At 39.9% G+C, this 23,658-nt stretch overlaps 1 protein-coding gene across 2 annotated transcripts in view; it reads left to right on the top strand.

The window, feature by feature from the left end:
• Positions 1-23,658, top strand: part of LOC121862407 (long-chain-fatty-acid--CoA ligase 4-like) — a 251,770-nt gene that overhangs the window by 89,802 nt on the left and 138,310 nt on the right. For both annotated transcript variants that reach the window (XM_042360674.1, XM_042360673.1), the window contains exons 3-4: positions 17,729-17,941; positions 18,310-18,549. In XM_042360674.1, coding sequence (XP_042216608.1) covers positions 17,729-17,941; positions 18,310-18,549 — 453 coding nt within the window. The remainder of the gene's footprint in view (positions 1-17,728; positions 17,942-18,309; positions 18,550-23,658) is intronic.

Genomic DNA, 23,658 nt, shown 5'->3' with positions numbered 1-23,658 from the left:
ACAGTATTGTCTACAGTTGTACCCCACTTAACGCGGGTCAATTGAACCCAGAGGGTCCCGCGGTGAACCGCTATGAACAACAGAACAGGGATTAATTCCAATAGAAACCAGCCCGACCCCCAAACTCCACTTTTGAAGGCACATACCTATGTTGTAGTAAAATAACATCTTAATTTTATGATGGTACATGCACACAATTAATACTTAAGAGAAATAGAGAAATACAGTCGCCAAGTTAATGTCCATTCAAATAATGGAATCAACCTCCCCCTCTCACACTACACTGCCGGCTCTTCCCTCTCAGAGAAATTTTTGAGGGAAAACCACTAAATTTTAATAAATAATACCTCAAATAAAGTTAGGATAATACAATTGACATTGCTGGATTCTTGTAAGACCAGGAATATTTGAATATAAATGTCATGTATTTTGCACAAAAGATAACAGTTACCTAGAAAAAATTTTTATCTAAAATTTGTATGTTTAATGCAAAATATATGATGTTTATATTCAAAATGATCCCAAATTATAAAATTCAGCAATGTAAATTATATTCTGACCGGGTAATTTGTATGAATTTTATGAGCTAAAACAAATATCTTCAGTTAATAAAAAAAAAATAATCTTCGACACTATCTGTCAATCAAAGTACCCCCACCTTGCCCCCCCCTCTTCCAACGCGCGGTCAGTCAACCCTCCCCCACCCCAATCCTCCCTTCCAGGGTTTTATAATTTAGTATTAAATAATACCTCAGATTAAAGTTAGGATAATATAATTGACATTTGCTGGATTCCTTGTAAGACCAGGAATATTTTGAATATAAATGTCATATATTTTGCACAAAAGATAACATAGTTAATTTGAAAAATTTTTTATATAAAATTTGTATGTCTAATGCAAAATATATGATGTTTATATTCAAAATGATCATCAAATTATAAAATTCCAGCAATGTAAATTATATTCAGACCGGGTAATTTGTATGAATTTTATGAGCTAAAACACATATCTTCAGTTAATAAAAAAAATAATAATTCTTCGAGGGTAACAGATGGTCGGTCGGTCCTCCCTCCCCCACCCCCACCAACCGTCCCAAGGAGATGTGTGGGATAACCACTAAATTTTAATAAATAATACCTCAAACTAAAGTTAGGATAATATAATTGACATTGCTGGATTCCTTGTAAGACCAGGAATATTTTGAATATAAATGTCATATATTTTGCACAAAAGATAACATAGTTACTCTGAGAAAAATTTTTATCTGAAAATTTGTATGTCTAATGCAAAATATATGATGTTTTATATTCAAAATGATCCCCAAATTATAAGAATTCCAGCAATGTAAATTATATTCTGGCCGAGTAATTTGTATGAATTTTATGAGCTAAACAGGCAGTCAGGCAGGGTGAGATTGGGAGCAAATCTAAAAATAGTATATGTGGAAAAAATCCGTGTTAAGTGAAAGTTCAGCTCTGGCGGGCACCGCGTATGATAAAACGTTAAGGTGAGGCAAACGTTAGGCGGAAATTAAAATATATATATATATATATATATATATATATATATATATATATATATATATATATATATATATATATATATATATATATATATATATATAGAGTGGGGTATGCTATAACGAACGGATTCTACTACGAATATTCCTATAACGAACGGTTTTACCTATAAAATTGAAAATGCTATAACAAACGAAACTCCTACAACAAATTTTTTTTTCTTTTACTAATTTATTGTTTTTTATTACAAGTATTAATGATATTCTTTATTTCAGGAGTTTAGATGCATATTTATGAGCTTTTTTACAATTTTTTATTATATTTTTCAGTGTTAAGTGGTTGTATTTGGGGGCTGGAACGGATTAATCCTATAATGAACAAATGCTATTACGAACAAGGTTCTATAACCAATTAGATTCGTTATAGCATACCCCACTGTGTATATATATATATATATATATATATATATATATATATATATATATATTAGGAGTAACAGATGGTCGGTCGGTCCTCCTCCCCCCACCCCCACCAACCGTCCCAAGGAGATGTGGGATAACCACTAAATTTTAATAAATAATACCTCAAACTAAAGTTAGGATAATATAATTGACATTGCTGGATTCCTTGTAAGACCAGGAATATTTTGAATATAAATGTCATATATTTTGCACAAAAGATAACATAGTTACTCTGAGAAAATTTTATCTAAAATTTGTATGTCTAATGCAAAATATATGATGTTTATATTCAAAATGATCACCAAATTATAAATTCCAGCAATGTAAATTATATTCTGGCGGTAATTTGTATGAATTTTATGAGCTAAAACAGGCAGTCAGGCAGGGTGGCGGGTGGGGCAAATCTGAAAATAGCGTCTCGGGCAGGACACTCACCACGATATGTGGAAAAAAATCCGTGTTAAGTGAAAGTTCAGCTCTGGCGAGGCACTGCGTATATGATAAAACGTTAAAGTGAAACCGCGTTAGGCGAGTAATACTGTGTGTATATATATATATATATATATATATATATATATATATATATATATATATATATATATATATATATATATATATATATATATATATATATATATATATATATATATATATATATATATTTATTATGTAAATCCACAATGAAAACGTGGATAAGATAAATCTTGATAAAATCACACGGAGTCTAGATTACTACCCAATATAGTGGACTTTATTCCTCCTTGGTATAGATATGTAGATGATGTTCTTTGTCTTTGGCCTAAAAACAGTGACCCATTGGAATTTTTAGACAAGCTTAATAATATTGTCCCTAGTATCACATTCAAAATTGAAAGAGAAATAAGTGAATCCCTTCCATTTCTTGATATGCTTATCATGAGAAATGGCCAAAACTATAATTTAAGGTATATAGAAAGCCCACACAGGTAGGCAGTTTCATTCACTTTTATCCAATCACCTTGAGTCTACCAAAATGTCAGTTTTCTGCTATGTTCCTCACGATGTCTCAAGTATTTGTGACTCTGATTTATTGATTGATGAATTTAAACACATTCGTTCTATTGCACAGAAACTTGGGTACCCTTCTGTGTTTGTTGATCGTTGCTAAAGGGCTAAAAAATCCTTTCATTCCTCTCTCAGACAAGTTCTTACTTAGAATATTTTGACTCTGCCCTATCGTTGATGAATTTGTCCCGTTAGTTCGGTCCCTCAAGCTTCTAAATATTAATGTTGTTTTCAAGTATGACTCAACCATTACCAATATGTTAATAAGGAATAGCCCAAGTTTGAATGTAAATGGAAGTGTTTATTGTATTCCATGTAGCAAATGTAATTGTAATTATGTAGGTCAGACAGGAAAACACACCTCAGAATCAAACAACATAAGTATAATATCAGAACTGCATCTGAAAGCAGTGCCTTGTTCGTTTCATGTTAGGAATAATAATCACCCCATTGCTGGAAAAAGCTTGGAAGTATTCAAATCATCTTGTGTCAGAAAGACTTCTGGTTGAAGCTAGTTTGATTAAGGAATTAAAATCAATAAACCTTAGTGATGGTCAGTTCAAAACTGATAATATGTTACATAAATTTATTTGTCAGTGGCCCAAGGTTAAAAATGCTTTGAAAACCTTTGATCTTGATGTATGACAGTTATTTTGTGGGTCCCTTATTTTACCTGACCTGACTAGTCCGCCGCCACCCTTCTCTTAAGCTCTCTACGGTTGTGTTGGTGTGGGGATTAGTGGATGTCATCATTATGACCTGACCTCATGTTTTAGGTCACCCTGTATTTAAGCCTCTCTCTGTCCATGTAATCCAGTTGCCTCTGAAGATGTCTTGAATAAAGAGAAAAGCTAAGGTACTCGTTGTTTCCATTTTCGTGTGATTTTATCAAGATATATATATGTATATATATATATATATATATATATATATATATATATATATATATATATATATATATATATATATATATATATATATATATATATATATATATATATATATATATATATATATATATATATATATATATATATATATATATATATATATATATATATATATATATATATATATATATATATTATATATATATATTCACAATTTTTTATAATTGCAGTCATGTACTGAATATTCTATGTAAAAAATATAAATTTTAAATGAATTATTTATAGTGTGGTCGACTTTCCTACACAAAGACGGGCTATAAATAACCTCCTTATCACCCCTTCATCCCTCCCCCTCCATCCCTCTGTTCTCAGAGAGAAGGTCTTGGTAAATAACTTTTGTTTGTTTATTTTCATTGTTTGTCTAATTTATCATGTTGTATCAAAGTAATATTACTAAAAATTTTAGGCAGCTACCAAACAGGGAGATACTACCGCCTGGGAAGATATTGGAAGCATAATGTACAGTATTGTCTAATGGTAGATCCTACTTCCATATGGCATCACGAAAATTGTGACCAAGTCTTAAGTTGCTGATCTATCTTTCTGCCTCATTTACACAATTGCAGAGTTTCAATTGTTTCTCTTCCTTTGACAACACAATATACATACAATATAATGTTTCTCACCTTTGATCTTTTTTCCTTTTTGCATTTATTTATGGTTGGTTATTTAAAATAAGGCCAATTCACTTAAAGTATTGGCATCAAATTTTACCGGCTGGTGTACACTAGTGACTCACTTAAGCGTCAGTTATTTAACTGGAACTAATGTCGGTGTGAGTAAAATATTTCTATTTACTTGAAATAAATTTGCCGATTTATTTGTTTATTTATTTATTTATAATATACTGTAATATATTAAACACACTGCAAGTATTTTCTTTAATTATATACAGTAATACCCCGCTTAACTCGGTTTCGCTTAGCGCGATTTCACGTATACGCGGTGCCTCGCCAGAGCCGAACTTTCACTTAACGCGAGTTTTTTCCACATACGCGGAGAGTGTCCGGCTCGAGACGCTACTTTTAGATTCGCCCCACCCGCCTGCTCTCGCCTCCTCCCTCCTCCCTCCACCTGGGCAAGCCGCGCGTGGTAAGGTTGCGCAGTGCATGTCTCTGTTGCGTTATCACTGACGTCATATGACATATCGGACTGTGATTGGCCATGCATCCCTACCCCCCTCTGCTGCTAGCTGTAATTGGCTTAAAGTATTATGACGTGTCCACCCGGGGGAGGGAGGGAGGGAGGAAAGACGACGCTTCACCTAGCCGCGGCAGTTTCATCCCTCCAGGCCACTCCGTGTATACGTGAATCCATTGTTCTGTGAAATGGCTTCCGCCGGACCACCACCGCCACCAGAGACAGACCTTTCCTTACCTGGACCCAGCCGCCCTAATCCCAAGAAGACACGCCGTGGTCTAAGCTACGAAGTGAAATACCAGATCATTCAAGATTTGGAGAAAGGAACACGGCAAGTTGATCTCGCGCGCCAGCATGGCGTCAACGAATTTACGATTCGCACTATCAAGAAGGATGCAGCCAAGATCAAAGAGCACATGAAAATCACAAAGTCTGCAGGTGCTTCAATGATCAAGTATTGCCAGAACAGGGTGCTGGCAAAAGTGGAAAATTTGCTGGCGAGTTATTTGATTCGTCAGGCGCGACGCAACATGGCGGTGGACACGCGCTCAGTGCAGAAGTACGCACGTGAACTACACGCAGCAGTGTCACGTAAGCTGGGAATTGCAGGGCCCAAACCCTTCACTGCTTCCTCTGGTTGGCTGCATAGGTTTAAGAAGAGGAACAAGATCACCAACATCAACATTGGTGGTGAGGAAGCGAGTGCTGACCGTGTGGCGGCTAGAGATTTTCCTCCATTCTTACGTGAGATTATGGAGGAAGGACAGTACACCGACGACCAGGTGTTTAACATGGACGAATCTGGTCTTTTCTGGAAAAAGCTACCGTCCAAGACCTTCGTTGTAAAGACTGCCAGCAAGATTCGGGGTCGGAAGATGCAGAAGGAATGCATCACCGTCCTGTTTACCACCAATGCCTCCGGTACCTGTAAACCAAAGTTATCGGTGATTCACACAGCCTGCAAGCTGCACGCCTACAAGAATATGGACATGAACAAGCTTAATGTCCATTGGCTAACCGCACGTAAGGCGTGGATGTCCTCTTCTCTGTCCCTCTTCTGGTTTGACGACTGTTTTGTTCCTGACGTGAAGAAATTCTGCGAGCAACAGAATGTTCCATTCAACATTTTGTTGCTCCTTGACAACGCACCTGGACACTCGCCCCTACTTATGGATCGTCACCCCAACTTAAAAGTGGTCTTCCTTCCTCCCAACACTACGTCATTAATCCAGCCCATGTACCAGGAGTTGATCTGCAATGTGAAAGCTGCGTACTCTGCAAAGAAGTTCAAGCTCCTGAACGACTCTACCAACACCAAGGATGAGTTGCGTAAGATGGATGACACCGACAGCGAGAGTAAAAGCGACGAGGACAAGGAGCAAGAGGCGGTGACTCAAGAAGTTCTCGTCAAACAGTTTTGGAAGAAGTTTAATGTCAAACAAGCTGTAGACTTCTTGGTGGAGGCATGGGGTCAGCTGTCTCTTGCTACGATTTGTCACGCATGGAGACATGTGTTGCATGGCATGCCAGCTGAGAGGAGGAGTCAACCTGTGACTGGTGAGGTTCAGACTGTTGCAGTAGCAGTGGACCTTGCCAGAGAAGCTGCGCTCAATATTACAGCTGAAGGCTTCTCCGAGACCACCAACGAAGACATCCTGAAGGTGATCAGAGATCCTGAAGTGACTTCCGACGAGATGTTGGAAGAAGATCACGTCAGTGAAGAGGAGGAAGAAGGTGTGTCATTCTCCGGAGAACACAATTTAAGTCATAGTGATATTAAGGGTGCCATGGAGTGTGCAGAGAAAATGAAGTCCTTCCTTTCCCGCGACAATAACGATGACCACTATGAAGTCTTCCATACCCGGCTGGTGCAGGCTATGGAGCCGCACATCACGGTGTATCAAGACAACATAAACACCAGCCGTCAGCAAAGCATAACGGAGTTCTTCGCCCGCAACCCACCACAGCCAGCCCAAGCCAGTGATAGTGACAGGTAGAGACAGTGAAGATGACTTTGAGGGATTTGTCAGGGAGGCCATAACAAGTGTGGGTGACAGTGATGGTGACTCACCTGAGGGCCAGTAGCCTGCCCTCTGCCTCGGAACCAGCCTCCATCCCCGTACGCCGACCCATCTCTTCTACTAACGTAAGTGTTCAACATAACTTTTAGTTTTCCTAACCTAACCTTTATTTTTCCTAACTTAACCTTTGTTTTTCCTAACCTAACCTCTTCTATATTACTTGTTTTTTCATACCATCATAAAGTTAAGATAAAATTTTTACGACAACATAGTTGTGTGTCGTCAAAAAGTGGAGTTTGGGGGTCGGGCCAGTTTCTATTGGAATTAATCCCATATGTTCTGTTGTTCACTTAGCGTGGTTTTCACTTAACACGGTACTCTGTGGGTTTTATTGACCGCGTTAAGCGGGGTACTACTGTACTTGTTTTGCGAAAAAGGGAGGCTACCATTATACCTGGTAGGTGAAGTTGACCAGACATTTATGATCATTAAGGACCAAACTCCGAATCCATGACGTGACTTCTGTTCATAATTTATATCCTAAATTTACCACTGTCGGTAGTTTCAAGAATTATCGCAGTCATTTACTGAATATTCTTTGTAAAAAAATCAATTTTAAATGAATTATTTATAGGAGATAAGTATTATGATCAGTAAATATACAGATATGCATTACTGACCACCTCCGAACACAAGGACGGCTAAAAATAGCCACAGGCGGTCACAGTCAAGGTCACTTCCCCTTTCTTGTCACTGGCAAATGGGGGTGGGGGTCGGTGATGATAGCAGCTGTGTTTATTACCGGGGTATAATGTTCTTTTACGGTATGTTAGACTGGTTTATAATACATTTTTATTATTTTAACATACCGGTAATCTTCATTTTAATCCAGCTTCCCAAACGTAAGTTTCAGTATAAAATAATTAGTGGTAGGACCTTGTGAGTGGCTTACCATGTTTCTATCACCACTCTTGACACGCTAAACCCCAATATTTAAGAGGTAAGAATTTTATCTCTGGTGCTTAAGACGACCCCCTAACTTTGGGCTGATTTTTTTATGGTTCAAATTCCGTCTTGTAGGCCGAGATATACGGTAAGTCGATCGTTGGGAGGTCCGGGATCACTGCACTTCTACCGCCTACACAGCCAGCACTTACTGTTATACTTTGAATTGACAGCACTCTGTCGATGGACCCGGCTGAGACCTCGTTGCCTTTAGCGACAGACTTCTTTGATGAGCGGGACAGGGGACGTGTTTGCTGGCCCTCCTTGGTTATCACACTCTCATTGTGAGAGGAGCTCCAGCCCCTATATATTGGAGGAGCCGGAGGGTGACCTCTCCTACTTAAGTGGGTGTGTCTTGACCGGGTTGTTGGGTTGGGTAACAGGGCGGCTGATTAGCGGGTCCTTGATCTCCCTTGGGTCAGGTCTGGACAGCTGTTTGCCCAGGTGAGGTCATGTCGCAGGACAGTAGTGCTTTGTAATTATTACCTCCCGGGTGGGTCTTGGCCAGGTGTGGTTTCCTTAACACGGTTATATCTATAACCTTAGGGTTACGCAAGTACTTAGGCCGTGGTCAGGTCTTGACCTGCAGTGTGTCAACCTGTGGTGTTAGGGTACCACGCGGTCTGTACTGTATTTGCTGTTATATGTGATGTAATTCTGGGCTGTAAGCTTTGGTCTGATATTCAATCATTACAGATAAGTGCCCCAATCTCAGTCCGATACGTCATATGACGTCTGCGATAACGCAATAGCGACATACTGCACATCCATATCCGCGCCGCTTCCTGTGTATGGTCGAGAAAGAACCGCGTGAATAAAAAATGGCGTGGCGCGTCTGAACCTGCAGCCGCTCTCTGCATAAATTACCAAATTTACCACATAATTAAAGCATTTTCATTCTGACAAGGCACAGCGTAAATGACCAAACGCGTAAACAAAAAATGTGTAAATCCAGACTATACTGTATCTCATTTTACCATTGCCATAATCCATGCAAAGTGATTTTTTTCATTGGGAATGAATGTGAATTAAGTTACAATGTACTGAGGGTTGTTAATAGTCGAACAAAAATCATATCCAAATACAGTAATACCCCGCATTACGCGTTTCAGTTTTACGCGTTTCTACATTTACTCGGTACCCCGCCAGAACTGGAATTCCCGCTTTACGTGGTGCATCTACTCATATACGCGCCGCGCCATTTTTTGATTCAAACCTCCCGCCATCTCTCCAGCCATCTCACCATGTTGGGTAAGCGGCGCGAGTAGGTTGCGCAGTGCATGTCTTTGTTGCGTTATCGGTGACGTCATATGATGTATCGGGCTGTGATTGGGCCACGCATCCTTACCTCCCTCCCCGCTAGCTGTGATTGGTTTAATGTAATATGACGTGCCCTGCCGCTGGAGGGATGAAGCCCCTTGACCTACCCGCGTCAGTTACACCCCTCCCGGCTACACCGTGTATATCGGTATCTATTGTTCCATAAGAATGGCTGCCACCGGACCACCACCACCACAGAAACACCTTACATTACCTGGACCCAGCCTCCCTAAGCCAAAGAAGATACGACGTGCCCTAAGCTACGATGTGAAGTACAAGATTATTCAAGAGTTGGAGAAAGGAACACGACAAGTTGATTTGGCGCGCCAGCATGGCATGAACGAATCTATGATCTGGACGATATAGAAAGATGCAGCCAAGATAATAGATCACATGAACATTACAAAGTCTGCAGGTGCTTCAATGATCAAGTATTGCCAGAACAAGGTGCTTCTCAAGACAGAAAATTTACTTGTGCTGGCTGTGTCGGCGGTAGAAGTGCAGTGATCCCGGACCTCCCAACGATCGACTTAGTGAAGTGCCCATTCGACTTGTGAAGTTAAACGATCATAGTCTATCATACCCTGTGTACGAAACCCCCCATTAATTCCCCCTATGCAATTAGGAAAATAAAGCTGTAACATGAATTTGTGTTTTATATACTACACTTGTACTGAGCCTGTGTTAATATACGTAGTCACCCCCCACACCCTCGAGACACGCTACCAAACTTCCTGTCTTTACAGCCTCCTACTATAAATACTCTACCTATATGTAATATCCTCTTCTGGTGAGTTTTGTCTCATTACATATCCTTACCTCCCTCCGCCGCTAGCTGCTATTGGTCTAATGTTATATGACGTGGCCTGGCACGGGAGGGAAGCTACTGACCTAGCCTCGTCAGTTTCATTGTTCTCAGTCACAATGTATACTGTTCTCTCTTGTGCCCGCTAATCTGTTCAACAGTGGCATCTGCTGGACCCCCACCACCCCAGGAAAACCTTGATTTACTGTACCTGGACCAAGCCGCCCCAAGCCCAAGAAGATACGACGTGCCCTAAGTTACGAAGTTAAGTACAAGATCATCCAAGAGTTGGAGAAAGGAACAAGACAGGTTGATTTGGCGCGGCAGCATGGTGTGAACGAATGTTCAATCCGGACGATAAAGAAGGATGCAGCCAAGATAAAATATCACATGAACATCACAAAGTCTACAGGTGCTTCAATGATCAAGTATTGCCACAACAAGGTGCTTCTCAAGACGGAGAAGTTACTTGTGAGCTACTTGATTCATCAGGCAAGACGGAACATGGCGGTTGACACACGCTCAGTTCAGGAGTACGCACATGAACTGTACGCAGCAGTAGGGTGTGTCATACGGAGGCGAATTTTTTTTTTTTGAGTTTGAAAAATCGGCCCATGGTATTAATGATGTAGTTCTATGTGCAGAATCATGTGATATCTTCAGATTTGAAAAGTTTTCATTTTTGGCTAGGTAAATTTTAACTTGAAATCTTATGAAAATTCAGTATTCCCACCCTTTTACCAACACCACTAAATAGCTTATTTAAAGTAAAAGTAAATGTATCAGGTTAATTTATTAGGATGAAAATGATCCAGAATAGTGAAACGAATGATCTTGACACATTTATTAAATTTAATATTCCTTTAGAAAACAAAATCATCAAATACAAAAACCGGTTTTACTACTACGACCCGGTGTTGCTGCACACCATAGAGAACATGTCTTTCTTGCTTCTGTTTCTACTCATCACCTCCCTGCTGACCACCTGAGCTCGAATGTAGCCTTCCCTCCTCTCCTGGCTGTACACGTGACTGCTGGCCTCGCTCACTTGCTGTACACAACGCTCTATACTCTGGGTGTGCGAGGGCCAGGAAGGGACATGCATGGGGTTGTCCAGGAAAGCTCTGACTTGAACATTGGTGAGGCTGCAGGTAAGAGGGGGCTCACTGCCAGCCTGGATGTTATCCAGATCTATGAGATCAGTGAGGGTCTTGGCACCTAGATTGACTTCAGGAGTCTTCCTGACCCTGAAGGTCCACCAACTGATTCGTCATGCCCAGATCCTCTCACAAGTCTCATATCCAAGATCTTTTTGACTGCCACTCTTCTCTCCTCCTCATCCTTACTGCAGAGCATTGTCTGCAGAACTGCCTCGATGAGCATACGGAAGATCTCCCTCACAGTCTGCTCCACAATCTGAACAACCTTCCTTGGCTGACTCCTCAGGAGCTCAAGCTGGAAGAGAACATGCCTCGGACCTTCGGAGAACGATGACTTGACCTTGGTGTTGAACCAATTTGGCAAGTAGACACTCACGATGAATTGGACATAAGTCTCAGGTTGTGAAGCTGGTTCCCTTTCAGTTTATGATGAGCGACCCAAATTCTGCAGAACCTGAGAGCCGTTGTGAGCCACCTAGAATGTGAGACTGGACCTATCTGCAGGTAAGCAAGTCTATCATCAGGCATGACCCCAGTTTTGATGGCACTGCAAATCATGTAACCATAGTACTGGTCAGTACTCAGGTCGTCAATGACAGTATGTGCAAGCTCAACGAGTGGAGGGCCAACTGTGATTTTTTCAAAGCTCGTATTTATTTCTAACTCATTGGCAGAGTCCAGCATCTTGCCAAGAGGACCAGACCATCTGTTGTTTGAAAGAGTCTTGCCATCCAGCTCCTGGATCAGATGTCTGAGTGGCAACTCGTTGGTGTGGAGGTCACAAACAATCCAGACCAGCTTCCTCCCAATCTTCCGCTCTATCCACTGTATGCCCCCCCTTGCCACCCTGTGTTCGTGTTGGTGCTGTCCCCTCCAATGGCCTGCAGGGTCTGGTCTACGTTCCTCTCTCTGAGCCAGTTCACAATGTTATCTGCCACTATCTCAGCTGGTTTCCTGATGTCATCTTTCTCTGGAGTGAAATGCCACAAATACTTCCCTCCTGGTTCACTGCAGCAGGAGTAGTGTTCCTCCTTCACCATGGCAGGGAACAACTTGTCAGAATCTCCAACTTTCATGAACACTTAGTGTCATCCCTTCTCCCATCAAAGAACAAACAATTGATTCCATTTTCTCTTATCCCCTTATCAAACTCCTCTTCTAGGTTACTGACAAGTTTCTCCTGAGCTCTCCTTACTTTGTTATGATCTATCACCAGGTGAACATCATCAGGTGTTATCAAACCACCGTCCAATCCAGGCAGCTGTTGCTATCTCTGCAGTTTCTCTGAGACCAGTGTGGTGTCGCATGCTGGCCAAGACTATGCTCGGGATATCTTTCCTATTTCGAATCTTATGCCTGGAAGGTTTGGGATCATTATTTTCTGGGTTAGGGACAAAGTCACCATTCTCCTGGTCAGCACTCGGATCAGCCATGGGGAAGTCATTAAACTCTGAATCAGCTTGACTCTAATCATCGGCCTTTTTTACCTCACCCTGGGCCTTCTCAAGTCTCTTTTCCTCGGCAACTCTTCTCCTCTTCTGTCTCTCTGTGGCAGCCTCCTGTCTCTTGGACTCCGGAATATCTTGGCTAGAAATCATGAGAGCCCCTATACTGCCAGTCTTCTCTCTCTGTGCTTTGACAAATGCCAGTTCGATCACAGGAATCTTCAGTTCACGCTTGCAAATACAGGAGATGTGGGCCTCGGATTTACAGTCACGATCGCATCCAAACTCAGGACAGAGAACAATTGGGCACTTGCAAGTAATTATGTCAAATAACTGGTCCAGTTGCTTGGCAAAGCTGTCCTTAACTGCAAGTTTTCCTCTCCCAAGAGAGATATCTCTTGCCTTTTCCCAACTGGCTAGCAGTCTCTCACTAATCTTCTTCTGACTTGTTATGACTGGAGGCTTGAACTGAGCGTTAGCCAGAGTGTACTGTGCCAAGACAGCTTTGGTCATATCACTGGCAATGTCTTTGTTTGTGTAAGTTCTTTGGTTCTTTTTACTGATTTGCCTGATTAAAACACCGTATCTCAAAGCATCTCTCAATGTAGGCAACTCCGACTTCAGGAGCTCTCTCCCAGACCCAAGATAGTGACTGAGATGGCTGGATTTTTGGTTCCTCGTCCTGACACAAGCAGCCATCGCAAATATTATCAACTTATAAATGCATCAGAATCTGAAACAGAAAAAAATATTGTTAGTTGGGTTGTTAAAGAATGAAGTCAGAAAGCAATGTTCACTATTTAATTGTAATGCACTAATGCAGCTGTACGTTAGATTTTCGATAAATTTCACCTACCTAAAAGGTTGCAAAATATTGAAACTGAAATTATTTTCTGTTTATATACACTAAAATCTACCAAAAAAGTGATGGGCCATTAGTTTTAGCTGATCTTCCCTCCTATGACACACCCTAACGCAGCAGTGTCACGTAAGATGGGAATTGCAGAGCCCAAACCCTTCAATGCTTCCTCTGGGTGGTTGCACAGGTTTAAGAAGAGGAACAAGATCACCAACACCAACATTGTTGGTAAGAAGCGAGTGCTGACCGTGTTGCGGCTAGGGATTTTCCTCCGTTTTAACGTGAGATTATGGAGGAAGGACAGTACACAGACGACCAGGTGTTCAACATGGACGAATCCGGTCTGTTTTGGAAAAAGCTACCTTCCAAGACCTTCATTGTCAAGTCTGCCAGCAAGTATCGGGGCCGGAAGTTGCAGAAGGAGCGCATCACCGTCCTCTTTACCACCAATGCCTCCGGTTCCTGTAAACTCAAGTTATCGGTGATCCACACAGCTCACACGCCTACAAGAACATGGACATGACCAAGCTAAATGTCCACCGGCTGACCGCACGTAAGGCGTGGATGTTCTCTACTCTGTCCGTGTCTTGGTTTGATGATTGTTTCGTTCCCGACGTGAAGAAATTCTGTGAGCAACAGAATGTTCCATTCAAGATTTTGTTTCTGCTTGACAACCCACCAGGACACTCGCCCCTACTGTTGGATCGTCACCCCAAAGTAAAAGTGGTCTATCTTCCTCCCAACACTACGTCATTAATCCAGCCCATGGACCAAGAATTAATCTGCAATGTGAAAGCTGCATTCTCTGCAAAGAAGTTTAAGCTCCTGAATGACTATACCAACACCAAGGATGAGTTGCGTAACCTGGGTGACACCGATAGCAAGAGCGACGAGGACGAGGAACAACAGTTGGACTTCTTGGTGGAGGCATGGGATCAGCTGTCTGTAGCAACGGTTCGTAACTCATGGAGACATGTGTTGCAAGGTATCGCAGGTGGGAGGTAGAGTCAACCTGTGACTGGTGAGGTTCAAACTGTTGCAGTAGCAGTGGACCCTGCCAGAGAAGCTGCGCAGAGTGTTACAGCTGCAGGCTTCTCCGAGACCACCAACGATGACATATGGAGGTGATAAGGGATCTTGATGTGACTGCCGACGAAATGTTAGAAGACGATCACGTCAGTGAAGAGACAGGCGGTGCGTCATCCCGAGAAGAACACAAGTTATTGCATGGTAATGTAAGGGGTGCCATCAAGTGTGTAGAGAAACTGAAGCTCCTCCTTTCCGACGACCCTGACGATAACCGGTATGAAGTCTTCACTACCCAGCTGTTGCAGACTATGGAGCCCTACATCAAGGTGTATCACGACAACATCAACACTAGCCGTCAACAAAGCATTACCGAGTTCTTCGCCCGCAACCCACCACAGCCAGCCCAAGCCTGTGATAGTGACAGAGACAGTGATGGTGACTTTGAGGGATTTGTCAGGGAGGCCCTGACAAGTGTGGATGACAGTGATGGTGACTCACCTGAGGGCCAGTAGTCTGCCCTCTGCCTCGGAACCAGCCTCCATTCACGTACGCCGACCCATCTCTTCTACTAACGTAAGTGTTAAACCTAACCTTGATTTTTCCTAACATAACCTAACCTTATACGTAAGTGTTAAACCTTGATTTTTCCTAACATAACCTAACCTTAGGTTTGTGTTAAACCTTGATTTTTTAAAACATAACCAACCTTACGTAAGTGTTAAACCTTGATTTTTTCTAACCTAACCTACCATGACGTAAGTGTTAAACCTTGATTTTTCTTTTACCTGGTACAGTATATTATTCTCTTATTGATATTTCTCTTCTATATTATGTGTGTGTGCATACCATCATAAAGTTAAGATGTTATTTTTACTAAAACGTACGTATTGTGTCAGGAAAAAGTGGAGTTTGGGGGTCGGCCCAGTCTCTATTTCAATTAATCCCCTATGTTCTGTTGTTCAGTTTACACGTTTCCTACTTTACGCAGGCCTCCGTGGGCTCAATTGACCGCGTAAAGCGGGGTTGCACTGTTGTTCATCGGTGTCATAAATGTATTAATTCTTGGGTACATCCAGGGTGTCATCCACGAATAATAGAGTTTCGCAAATTTTTAGGGCATGCTGTACTTGATAGTACAGGTTGACAACCCTTTATCCAAAATTCCGAAAACCGAAAAGCTCTGTAAACCGATTTTTTTTTTTGGAGCAATTTTTTTTTTTTTTTTTAAGCCCACCAGGGCACAGGTCACTGACCCACATCGGGGCCTGGGGGGTGAAAATGTAATAGTAATAATAATAATAATAATAATAATATTTATAATGATGATTGTTGCGTTTTAAATGCAGGAAAGTGGTTTTCTTCCCGTAGAACTCGGATACCTTCACACTGGTTACTCACCCAGGAGATTATGGTGTATCACTACGTAGAATTTCACTCTGCTTCCGGCATTCAATGCGTTGTGTACTTGATAAATGATGATTTAATGAATTCCATTAACTTCCAACATCCATCTAAGTTATTGGTTTTACTTTGTCATAACCAATCAGTCATTACCCTTGGTAATAATAATAATAGAGGGATCACAGATACGGGCAGATGATTGCACTTACGTTTATTTGGCACAATTCCATACACTGGACTTATAATTTGCATGGATAGGTCAGTCACTCACATTCGCGCCACAGTACCGTAAGTTATAAGGGAGAGTTTGTCAACCTGGAGAATTAATCGTTTAGATCTATTAGGCCGGCCTGGAGTGCTCTTGTAGCAACCAGGCCCTCACCATTGATCACTTCCTTTACAGGATGTGTTAACTTGTCGCTGGACTTAACAAAAATCTCGGGGATTTGCACACACAGACTCGCAGCACTGGTAGAACTGTATGGCCCCTGTTCTTAAGTCCGCGGAGCAGGAGGTCTTCTCTAACCCATGGTCTAAAGCCCACTGGCTAAATTGGTTTTTTGAGGCGTGAAGTGATGAACAGTACACACTGTCTCACTGACCTGCCCCCCTATCCGCTGGCTAACATACCACTAATTGAAAACATGTCCCAGTTATGGCTGGCCTGTTACCTTATCTCTACCATAAACAAACATTTGGGATGGGTTGTGCGGGAGGCCCAACGCAACCCATGACAATGATAATACAGTAATAATAATTATTCAGAGTAAATAAAAATTTTAATAAAAAATACACAAAAATAAAATAAGCATGATGATGATAATAATAATAATAATAATAATAATAATAATAATAATAATAATAATACTGTAATAATAAAATAATAATAATAATAAAGAAATACAAGAATGAAAAAAAGATCAAAAGTGAGAAACACGACCTAGACCTATGAATTATTATTATTATAATTATTATTATTATTACATTTTAGCCCCCAGGCCCCAATGTGGGTCAGTGACCTGTGCCCGGGTGGGCTGATCCCTGTAAAAAAAAAAAAAAATAATAATAATAATAATAATATCTGAAATACGAAAAATTCCAAAAACCGAAATGCATCTGGTCCCAAGGATTTCGGATAAGGGATTGTCAACCTGTGGTATAATGTCATTAACAACGGTCTCATTTGTTTATACTGTTCTAGCATTTTTTTTCACGACATGCCACTGGTACAAGGTAGTACAGTACTGTACAGGTATTATTATGTTTAAAATATTTTTATAACATTTGGCTTCTTGTTATAACTGCAGTATTATTGTTAATGATAAGATTATCATTGTTTAATTATTATTGTATTTGTAGTACACTACAGTATAGTTCTGTACTGTATTCCTGTACAGTACTACAGTACTTTTTTTTTTCAAATTGTAATATTCTTACAGTATAATATTTATAATCTACATATTAGAGAGGTTAGGATATTCAATAAATGATAATCATTACTTTTGGAGTACATTACAGTATTTGTTAAAGATGTATTTATGTGTTTCTATGATTTTATCTTCACTAGGCAGAACAACATCCTGTAAAGGAAGGACTGTGCTATAAAAACTGTGACCCACCACACGAGTTCCAAGTGGAGATCCGCAATGCTAATATTACCACAATAGAGGAAGCTCTCTCCTATGCTTGTAAAAAACACGGCAACAAAAAAGCACTTGGAACAAGACAGATATTGCAAGAATCAGAAGAACTTCAGAAGAATGGCAAAGTTTTCAAAAAGGTTAACAGTATTGTGATTACTCTTTCTGTAATTTAGTTATTAATGTATTTTATGACCAGTCATGGCCACTTATTCCTTCAAGATTTTAATCAAGTTCTCGGTTTCTAGTTCAATTTTGTATCATTAATCTTACTTTATCTATATTTCTGAGGTGATTGTAGACTGCACATTAGCCTGTCGCTCCCTGTTCACTAGTACAGTACAGTAATTTTGAAGTACTGCACATATTTATTTCTTCACAATATTAACTGGAAGTCATGAGTGATGTCATTATAATGATTTCTGTGTTTACATTAAAGGATTGACATCACATGTATGTGATCTTTAAGGTACAGTATAGCTAATCAAAGTAATAATTCTTGTTACAGTATGAACTTGGAGAATATTCCTGGCTCACATACACTGAAGTGGATAACCTGGCTCACAAGTTTGGCTGTGGCCTCCGGGCTGTTGGCCATAGACCCAAACAAAATATTGTGATATTTGCAGAGACCAGAAAAGAATGGTTAATATCTGCAATTGGATGCTTTAGACAAAGCATTCCATTGTGTACACTGTATGCCACACTTGGGGATGAAGCAGTTGTCCATGGTATTAATGAAACTGAGGTAAGCTTTTCTGCAGTGTAATTGAAGAGTTCTTTTCCAAAATGTGATGTACAATACAGTACTGTAATGCCTGATGCATGGATTGTGCTCACCAAATAACTACAGTATAAGCTTGATTGTGAATAACCAGAGATGAGTGCTCCTATGCCATCTCACAGCATGAATCATCTTCTGATAATGGTAAATAACTAGCAGGAATAGTTCAACATGTTAAATAAAAGGGTGAATATCACATATAGTTCAGGGTATTTGGAAATTACATTTTCAAAAGTACAGAAGTATGTTGTTATAATCCAGACTGTTTATGCTGTTACCCTAAAGTGAGATTGTCATTGAATTCTTGGTTATGTAGGCAGAAGTTTGCTAGGTTACATAGATTTAATACATATACAGTGGTCCCTCGGTTAACGAAAACAATTCGTTCCACAGAGTTGTTCGTTAACCGAAAAGTTCGTTAACCAAATCCATTATTTCAATTGGATATTGGGTAATTGGTTCCAGCTCACAGAAAAGTACATACAAAGTATAAAAAAATGCAGTAAAGTACACTTACTTTGAGGTGTGTATGTAGAAGGTTGCTGGTTGATGATGATGATGGGAATTAGAAGTAGGGGGTGAAGCAGGAGAAGGGAGAAGAGAAGGAAGTAGGGATGGAGGAGAAATCGCCTTTCTTTGGACCCATGCTTGATGCAGTAATTTCACCAATAAAATTTTAAGTTCACTAGGTGTAATTCAAGATTATTTTATTTAAATCAACACTGCATTGCGCTATATACTGTATTATCAATATGTTAACTAAATTTCAGAATGACCAATAATTTTAATGTAAAAATACTCTGTATTCAAGAGATCGACAAACACGATTTTTCCTCCACTGTAAACAAAGTTAAACTGACGCTTTGACAGGTGAGTCAAGCGGCTGATGGGTGCACAAAAAACTAGTTCCCTGTACAGTGATCGCTCGGTTAACGAGCGCCTTGGTTAATGAGATTTCGGTTAACGAATTACCTTCCATAAGATTCTTAACTTCGGTTAACGAGCATTCCCTCGATTAACGAATTCCTTACGGGCGGCCCTCAACATGTCTTTGCTTGCACACCAGCTGTCGTATTAGTTCGCCAATACAGTAATCGGTTCTCGGGCTTAAATTCCTTACCGTTTTAGTAAATATCAAGAAGGTTGTACTATTCAATAATTTTAAAAGTTTTATATTAAATTTTTTAGTAATTTTAACAATTATTGAACATAATTGAAGTACAGGAAACTAGTTTTATGCGCGCCAAACAGCCTGTCAACACACCAAACAGACGTCAGTCTTTGTGTCTTTTCAGTGGAGGTAACATCTTGCTTGAGACTCTCTTCAACATAAATGCTTTTTTCTGTGTTTTCAGTCAAATTATTGGTCATTTTGAAATTTATTTTACATATTGATGATATATAGCACAGTGCAGTGTTAATTTAAAGAAAATATTCTTTATTTACAGCAATTAAACTGAAAATATCACATGTTGAAATTGTTTTTGAATCCAGCATGGGTCCCAAGAAATCTAGAAAAGTGATTTCAATTCAGATGAAACAGGAATTAATTAGAGAACATGAAGAAGGCATTACAACAAATGTGCTAAGCAAAGAATATGGCATGTCGACAACAATTGTGTCGACAATTCTTGCACAGAAAGACAAATTTAAGGAAGTGAAAGTGAGAGACAAATCTACCAGTGTTCAAAGGTAGATCCCTAATAGCAGAAACAGAGAGGTTACTTCTCATCTGCCTTAGGGAAAAACAGATCAAAGGTGATTCAATTTCTACTGAATTTATTTGTGAAAGAGCCATGGAAATATACGAACATTTAAAGGAAGATCAACCTGGTTCTTCAGGCACAGAATTTGAAGATTTTAGGGCCAGCAAGGGCGGTTCGAAAAATTTAAGAAAAGAAGTGACATATATAGTGTTGTTAGGCATGGTGAGGCTGCCAGTGCTGATAAGGAAGGGGCAGCAAAGTTTTTAGTGGAATTTAAAAAACTGATGGATACAGAAAATTATCTTCCACAGCAAGTGTTCAATGTAGACGAAACTGGGCTGTTCTGAAAAAAGATACCCAAAAGAACATTCATCACCAGAGATGAAGCCTCTTTACCTGGGCATAAACCCATGAAAGACTGTCTTACTCTATTGCTTGGTGCCAATGCTTCAGGGGATTTCCGACTGAAGCCTATGCTTGTCTACCACTCTGAGAACCCCAGGGTGTTCAAGCAACAAAAAATGGTAAGAGGACGGCTTGGAGTTTATTAGAAATCCAACTGTAAGGCATGGGTAACAAGACAGCTCTTTAATGAATGGGCTGTTGAGGTATTTTGCCCTTCTGTGAAGAACTACCTAACCACCAATAAACTCCCTTTAAAGGCTCTTCTCCTCATGGGTAATGCCCCTGTTCATGACCCTCAACTTGCCAGAACTCTGGAGTCTCAATTTGACTTTGTCAAAGTGTTGTTTTTGCCTCCCAACACTACATCAATCATACATCCAATGGACCAGAATGTGATCAACAACTTTAAGAAGCTGTACATGAAGAAAATGTTCAGGAGGTGTCATCAGGCAACTTCCACTGATCCTGAACTAACACTGGCACAGTTCTGGAAGACACAGTTTAACATCCTGGAGGCTGTAAAATTGATTGTGTCCTCATGGCAAGAAGTCTCCACTAGAACCCCCAACTCTTCATGGAAAGCACTGTGGGCATCAGTAGTCCATGATTTTGAGGGATTTCAGGATGAAACAGAGTTGCACCAGGAGATTGTGTCCATTGGTCAGTCATTGGGCCTTGAAGTGGAGGAGGAGGATGTGGAAGAGCTTGTGATGTCTCATGAGCAGGAACTTACTCCTGATGACTTGCAGCAACTGGATGAGATGTTAGAGGCTGACAGTGGTGAGATGGAAACGGAAATTGATGACCATATGTCAACTTCAGAGTTGAAAGATGTTGTTCACCACTGGGAGAAGTTCAGGAAACTGGCTTCAAGGCACCCAGATGTGGAAAAGTCTGAACTAGCTTTGTGTCATGTTGAGGACACAGTGGTCTCCTTCTTCAAACATCAGTTAATAATGAGGAGAAGAGATGCCCCACAGACAAAAATTGACAGTTTCTTCAGTAAAAGGCAGCAGGAACAAGATGCTAGCCCTCAGCCTTCCACTTCAAGAAGGAGAGAGGATGTTCCTGGTGGAGAATCTGTCAGTCCAGAGGTTCCTGACATTTTCATGGAAGGTGACTCACCTTCCAAGAAGCAGTAAAATGCTTCTCCTCCACCTCCACTTCCTTCTCTTCTCCCTTCTCCACCTCCCACTTCAAATTCACGTCAGCATCGTCATCCAGGAGCCTTCTACATACACACCTCAAAGTAAGTGTACTTTATACCTTTTTTGTTGACTTTAGGCAATTTTCGGTGAGCTGGAACGAATTGCCCGAAAACCCATTGAAATCATGGTTTCGGTTAACGAATTTTTCGGTTAACGAGCAACCTTCTGGAACAAATTGTGCTCGTTAACCGAGGGACCACTGTACTGCATATATTATCAATATGTTAACTAAATTTTAAAATGACTAATATTTTTAATATAAAAAATGCAAAAATATTAAAGAGCACAACTTTATTGATACAGTTGTACCCCACTTAACGCGGTCAATTGAACCCAGAGGGTCCCGCGTTAAGTGAAATCCGCGTTAAGTGAACAACAGAACATATGGGATTAATTCCAATAGAAACCGGCCTGACCCCCAAACTCCACTTTTTTAAGGCACATACCTATGTTGTAGTAAAAATAACATCTTAATTTTATGATGGTACATGCACACAATTAATACTTAAGAGAAATAGAGAAATACAGTCGCCAAGTTAATGTCCATTCAAATAATGGACTCAACTCCCTCCCTCTCTCACACTACACTCGCTGGCTCTTCCCTCTCAGAGAAATTTTTGGGGGAAAACCACTAAATTTTAATAAATAATACCTCAAACTAAAGTTAGGATAATACAATTGACATTGCTGGATTCCTTGTAAGACCAGGAATATTTTGAATATAAATGTCATATATTTTGCACAAAAGATAACATAGTTACCTAGAGAAAAATTTGTTATCTAAAATTTGTATGTTTAATGAAAAATATATGATGTTTATATTCAAAATGATCACCAAATTATAAGAATTCCAGCAATGTAAATTATATTCTGACCGGGTAATTTGTATGAATTTTATGAGCTAAAACAAATATCTTCAGTTAATAAAAAAAAAAATTAATCTTCACAACACTATCTGTCAATCAAAGTACCCCACCTTGCCTCCCCCCCTCTTCCAACCGCGCGGTCAGTCCCAACCCTCCCCCCCACCCCCCACCAATCCTCCCTTCCAGGGTTTTTAACATTTAGTATTAAATAATACCTCAGATTAAAGTTAGGATAATATAATTGACATTGCTGGATTCCTTGTAAGACCAGGAATATTTTGAATATAAATGTCATATATTTTGCACAAAAGATAACATAGTTAATTTGAGAAATATTTTTATCTAAAATTTGTATGTCTAATGCAAAAATATGATGTTTATATTCAAAATGATCATCAAATTATAAGAATTCCAGTAATGTAAATTATATTCAGACCGTATAATTTGTATGAATTTTATGAGCTAAAACAAATATCTTCAGTTAATAAAAAAAATAATTCTTCACAGGGTAACAGATGGTCGGTCGGTCCCTCCCTCCCACCCACCCCCCACCAACCGTCCCAAGGAGATGTGTGGGATAACCACTAAATTTTAATAAATAATACCTCAAACTAAAGTTAGGATAATATAATTGACATTGCTGGATTCCTTGTAAGACCAGGAATATTTTGAATATAAATGTCATATATTTTGCACAAAAGATAACATAGTTAATTTGAGAAAATTTTTTATCTAAAATTTGTATGTCTAATGCAAAAATATGATGTTTATATTCAAAATGATCACCAAATTATAAGAATTCCAGCAATGTAAATTATATTCTGGCCGGGTAATTTGTATGAATTTTATGAGCTAAAACAGGCAGTCAGGCAGGGTGGGGCAAATCTA

The sequence above is a fragment of the Homarus americanus genome, unplaced genomic scaffold, assembly GCF_018991925.1.
Source record: "Homarus americanus isolate GMGI-L3 unplaced genomic scaffold, GMGI_Hamer_2.0 scaffold31037, whole genome shotgun sequence".
Taxonomy (NCBI): Eukaryota; Metazoa; Arthropoda; class Malacostraca; order Decapoda; family Nephropidae; genus Homarus; species Homarus americanus.
The sequence above is the reverse complement of the archived record's forward strand: the minus strand, read 5'-3'. Positions and strand labels throughout refer to the sequence as shown.